The sequence below is a fragment of the Cryptotermes secundus genome, unplaced genomic scaffold (genome assembly GCF_002891405.2).
Source record: "Cryptotermes secundus unplaced genomic scaffold, Csec_1.0 scaffold1025, whole genome shotgun sequence".
NCBI classification, from domain to species: domain Eukaryota; kingdom Metazoa; phylum Arthropoda; class Insecta; order Blattodea; family Kalotermitidae; genus Cryptotermes; species Cryptotermes secundus.
Window position 1 is genome coordinate 1384873 of NW_019730118.1, and position 6223 is coordinate 1391095.

The 6223-nt window shown below is 37.5% G+C and overlaps 1 protein-coding gene across 7 annotated transcripts in view; it reads right to left on the minus strand.

Moving 5' to 3' along the window:
- Window positions 1-498: 498 nt before the first annotated feature.
- The window catches only part of LOC111866279, a 658988-nt gene continuing 653263 nt past the window's right edge, over window positions 499-6223 (minus strand). For all 7 annotated transcript variants that reach the window (XM_023855075.2, XM_023855074.2, XM_023855078.1 and 4 more), the window contains 2 exons: window positions 4809-4965; window positions 499-1431 (listed from right to left, as the gene is read on the minus strand). In XM_023855075.2, the coding sequence (XP_023710843.1) occupies window positions 1016-1431; window positions 4809-4965 (573 nt within the window). In that variant the 3' untranslated portion in view covers window positions 499-1015. The remainder of the gene's footprint in view (window positions 1432-4808; window positions 4966-6223) is intronic.

Sequence of the window (6223 nt, forward strand, 5' to 3'; positions counted from 1 at the left end):
CACTTTTGTTTCACATGGTGACTTGTAACACAATTTTCGCACTAGTGTGAACCGAGCTCTGCATTCTTTGGTCCCGTTATGCTAACACAGTGTTCTAGGGTAGGGGTGAAAGAATGCAAGGATCTGTGGAAAGTTTCAAGGACAGATACATCGCCCCAGTTAGTTTCTTTATCGATCTTCAAGTGCGTTAGCAAAATGTCAGGGTGTAAAAGGAAGCATGTTGTGTTAAGTATTCAACAGAAAAAGGAAAATGCCGTGAAAAAGTAAACGACAGTATTAAATTTTTTTAAGTGTTAAGTGTGAATATTTGTAAAAAGTGTTGGATGTTGTTGAAGACTGTGACTGAAATAACTAATTCATACTTCAGTGTAATGTAAAAAAAGTATTAAATAGGCCATGAGATGACATAAAAATGAGGTTGAATAAATTTAAATACAGGTAGGCCTATAGTATTATGAAGGTACAGTATTACAGTACTACTTTTAATAAAATTTGTCTTAACCGGGTTTTCGATTAATCGTGATTTCCATCCCCACCATTATCCTGGATAATCGAGAGTTGTCTGTATATGCAGACTAGTAGCCTTATGTTATGTAGATAGGGATGACATTGAATAGAAACCCTATTTATTCTAATGCCAGTTATTACATTCCTTACATATCAAGCATGAATTTATGTGCCTTAAACACCGTAAAAGAAATGTCTGAGTAAATTACCTTCTCATTTCTGTGCACAGTTGCAAGTAGAGACATGACCAATAAGGAATGTGACTGTGTTGGAGAAGTTTGGAGTGATCATGAAACATTTTTGAGTTTTCAATGAATATGGGCACACAAGATCTGAATGTGATTTCATTTGCATGATGTGACTTTCCAGATAAAACTCATAAATCTGTGAATGTGTGGGGTTGGTATTGAAGGATTAAGTCTAAAGTAATGATTCATTGTTTGTGGGACTAGTTTAGCTTGTGTTAAAGCCATTGGGAATCAAAATACACTTAATATAAGATGGCTGACTACTCTTCCTGGTTTTCAAGACTAGCTGAGGAACCTGAGAAGCTAGCAGCACAAGAGTCACTGAAAGACAGTTGCCCTCCTGTTCGATCATCGCTATCCTCACTGCTAGGGGTTGTCATTTCTGGTTCCGACTGCACTGGTTGTTTCTTGGGAGGCTGATGCTGTTGGGGCTGTGATTTGGAGGGTTGTGGTTGCTGAGGGGCTGCTGGCAGTTTCTGGGATGAGCCAAGTGTATCGCAGGAAGAGGCACCGCTGACTGATGTAGTGGAGATGTCTTCTAGGAAGTCAAAGCTTGCAACAGCCTCTCGCTCCTTGTCACCGTAGCGCACAAAGAAGTCATCCCGCCCAATGATGGATGGGCGAGGAGTTGATGTGGGGTACCGCAGCACCCCCAACTGCTCTCGAGTAGCCGATGCTAGAAAGTGAAAGCTAAGATGGATCTGGCTTTATTTCCAAAATGAAAATGTTTCTATGTCATGGATATTCTGTTTACATTTAAATATTATAAATCCTTGTGCAGCAACAAAATTCTCACCAGTTTAACATGCAGACTTCTAGTACAACACACAGCGTTGCCATTTGGCGGTAACATGTGGGTAAACATCTCTGTACATCATAGAATGTTTCAAATGAGACTTATAGATCATAAAGGCATCTTTATTTTTTGTTGTTTTATGTTGTCCATATTTATAAAATATATATGTGACTCAGGAAGCTCACCTATGCAAATGCTGAATATGTGAACTGCTGTTTCATATGTGGGAAACTGTTCAATGCATCAGGTGATAACTATATGGTGCCATGGCAGTAAATAGTAAGAGCCAGTGTATTTACATTTGCCTATAAGGCTTACCCGTGCAAATGCTAAATGTTCACAGCTATTTATTTGCTATGTAACTATTACATATATTATGCTGTTATGGTTCCATGTTAGAAAATAACTGGAAATATATGCAGTGTCATATCCATTCACTGATGAAACCTTCACTTGATGTACAAAAATGATCCAGTTCATACATCTGTTCAGAGCTTGAATGAATGTATAAGGGATGGACCTTCTTGGTCCTTGCACTGCAACCACAGTGATCTATCGTGCCTCCTGTTCAGAGCTTACAGTATGAAGAGGTCAGAAAATTGGCCTCCACATGTGGTAAAATGTTATGGTCACAATGTGTATGCATAGTACTTTGGTCCTGCCTTCATGTATGTGCCTTTCTATTGGTTTCCTTTGGTAGGTTATATAACAACATAGTTTCAAGACTGTATAGCATCATATGGTTGGCAGACAGCCATGGTCATGGCCTAAACAAGGTACTAACCTGTGTTTGCCTTGAGGGACTGAGAAATGTCTTGGAAAAACTTGTCATTATCAGGTAACCTGGCCAAGATTCAAACTGAGCATCTTTCAGATGCAAGTCTGGAGGTTTAAGCTGTAGACCAAGGTGTCTGGTTTTCTGTTTGTTTTTGAAAGCTGAATGGTGTAACTGAACTTACTAAATCTGTACACAACATCATTACTATAGGGAACTTTCCACTTAATTATCGGTGAGCATTACACTATCTTTATGCAGTCATATGAGCCACTTTATGAAGTCTCATCTGAGTTTCATGTTAAATTAAAAATAATCTTCATATTTGACAAATATGAAACAAAGTTATAAAATTTTAGACCAATCAATACAAAATTTAACCAAAGTCTGATACTTGCAATGATGACAGATGGTCATGGTTTCCTCATCATATGCATTTTGCGCATGTTGTGCAAGGGAAATGCATAGTAAAATATTAAGATATTTTCACTCTACATGAGACAAAACAATTTATTAACTAATTAGTATAATTTTATAATTAAAATAACAGCAAATACAGAAGCAACATATTTAGGGCTAAATGACCATCATCAGGCTAATAAATGTTATGTATGTAAATTGATATAATTTGAACATTAATCCACAGATGTACTTCATGGCTGTCGTGTGTTTGCATGTCAGTAGATGTTCTTATATTGTGACAAGTTACTTGTAGCTTCGTTGTTTTTTATTAAACAAGAGATGCTGTATACTCATCAGTATGTTTTGTGATTGATTTGTGGCCTATATTCTGAAATATTTTAATTAATTTTATATAGGTATATTGAGCAGACAAAATCAAGTAAGTACTACTATAGTGGCCTCCGTAGTCTAGGGGTAACGTTCCCACCTCATGACTCAACGAACGCGGGTTCAAACCTGGCGGAGGTCGTGGAATTTTTAAGGGCGGAAAAATTCAGGGAACAAGTCCTCTGGGAGGGACTTTAAGCCGTGGGTCCCGTGTCGTAGATTTACGGCACGTAAAAGATCCTCATGTCTCTAGGAGACCTCTGAGCAAAATTAGGCATGAATTTCCTGCCCAAGTAGTTTCCAATGCTTCTGGTAGATGGGGGAAATATCAGGTACCGAGGGTGGACCTCGTTGGCTGAACAGGGCTGATAGCACACACCAGTACCGGGAGGGTATGGCGACAGTAGAAATTACAGGGCGACACAGAATGGACCAATAACTGGTCTAAGTGCATGGGGAAACCCACCCCCTCTAATAATGAATGAATGAATGAATGAAGTACTACTATGCAAAGGAGCTCACGAGAAATAACATTAAATCACTTTTAATAGGAAATAACAATTAACACGGCAAAGATATCTAAACAGTCGCCTTTGATTAAGAGATATTAATACTCCCAAACCTATCAGTGAGAGAGACATTCAGTGTCGTGAACCACAGTTCAAGTTCGGCTGTAGCTGGTAATACCACATGCTGCTAGAATGCATCAGAGACTGCTATTTTTTGATACATGATTTGACCTGAATAGAGTGAATTCATAACTTATTACTCATAATTCAGTAATTTATTTCATTACGGTATTTGTGCGAACACTAACATACAGTGACAGTAACTAGTGAACTCATTTTTAAAGAACTGAGTCTCCATTATGTCAACTCTTTCAAAAGCATACACAGTTTCTTTCTAACATATGTTGAAGCACATTTCCAGTCATGTTTAATATTCAAGTCCAAAAATACTAGCATCTTCTGGCATCAAATCTGAACATACACTATATTCACCATGGCCACCATATTCCCCTGTTCTTTTCCTTTATAGATGAATTTGAATATAACAAAAGATCTGTTAATATACATTATGGGGCATCAAGTCTTAACTGATTTAAAAAGGACACTGAGCTGGACTTGGCAACATGTTAAATGTTCAGATACAAAACCTTGGAAGATTCTGATCAGTCAAGATCTGCATATAATGGATATTATACAAATTATTGTTGTTAAACTGATCCCCTGAAACTGTTAATTTTATGAAATGGCACAGCATATGTTAAAATATAATAGCATTATCTTTGATGCCATGTAATTACTTCCATCCAGAATTGCATGTAGGAGGAAAGAGTGAATGTGGTGTGGTAACAACTTTCATGTATATATTTTATTAATTAATAAAATTAAAACAAACACCTATAAAAGTTTAACACCATTATCATAGTCAATACAACACAATACTGCTTTGAAAAAAGAACTCGTCTTCAAAGTAAACTAGAACACAAACTGCATTTATATGTTACTCAAAAAAATTAAAATTTCTGTTATCAAAACAAACAGAAAATATTATTTCAGTGACCATAATTTGCACACAAAATGATACAATACTTTCATGCTTCAGCAACTTCAAGGCTGCATTGCTGTTAGAGTCTGGAATACTACTGGAGTGGACAGTTCAGTCACTAGCAAAGAGGAGGCAGTTTTACCTTTCTTCTGACGGCGAAACCTATGCAGTCTGTGGAGGTGCTGGTAGTCTGCAGGCTCATCACCGCTGTCACTACTGCTGCTGCTGCTGCTGCTGTTACTGCTTGCCCCTGAGCTGCCACTGGATGCTAGCATTACATCCAGTAGATTCGCTCGTGCCTGTGGACAGCACATGAGCGAGAGTAACCAAACAAATCCATTTGACAATATGAAAATCAAGCAAAGTGGAATTTTAAAATTAACTTATGGAAGAATTAATACATAGGTAAGTCAATAAGTAAGTTACAAATGGATATACTAGCAGAACTTAAACAAATAAGAGTACTGATTTGAAAAATGCTTTTATTTCTCAACATACCGTATTTACGCATGTATAGGCCGCACATTTTTTGCCAAAAATTCAAGAGGAAAACTGGGGTGCGGCTTATATTCGAACTATTCAAAATCACACGTCATTTAAAAAAAATTATATTCATAATTAGTAATACAGGGTGTTCTACTCCTGAAATAATATTCCAAGAAAATTATTTTTTCTATAATTTCTGTCTGAAAATTGTGCTGCGGCCTATATATGCATAAATACAGTAATCTCCCTGTACATTGAGGCACTTGTCCCATTGTTTCACAAGCCCCTGAAAACCAGCAGCATAAAATTCTTTGGCTGTGACTTCCATTTATACAGCTTTCTACAGCATAATTTTCCTGGAGGATGGTGTCACCTTAAACTTTTTTTGGCAGGAGACTCACGATGTTTCCACTGCATTGACGCACGCTTTGTCTCGGGCGGGTAATGGTGAACCCAAGACTCATCACCTGCGACAATTCGGGCTAGCATATCGTGTCCTTCATCATGGTAGCGATTGAGATGCTGTAATGCCAGACCCCTTCTTTGAATTTTGTGTTTTGGAGTCAGCATGCGCAGCACCCATCGTGCACAGACTTTGTGAAAAACCTAACCTGTCATGCATTATGAGGTAGGCCATGCCGTGTGAACACGCCTGGTTCTGACAGCAGTCCAAAGAATTTTATGCTGCTGGTTTTCAGGGGCTTGTGAAACGATAGGCAAGTGCCTCAATGTACAGGGAGATTATGTTGAGAAATAAAAGCATTTTTCAAATCAGTACTCTTATTTGTTTAAGTTCTATATCCATTTGTAACTTACTTATTGACTTACCCTTTTAAATGAAATCTCTGTGAAGGACTAGTGTATTCTGAATATATCAGTATCCGGGAATAAATATGGGGAAAATACAAAAACAAACTGTAAAACATGTCCTAAACATGGAAAATGACTTAAACTGGAGATAACATGTAGACGAAGTTCAGAAAGATGGGGTCCATAGCATTATATATATATATATATATTGTAACGTGTTTACGTTACAGAAGACGCCGTAGAGATGGTTAATTGGTTTAT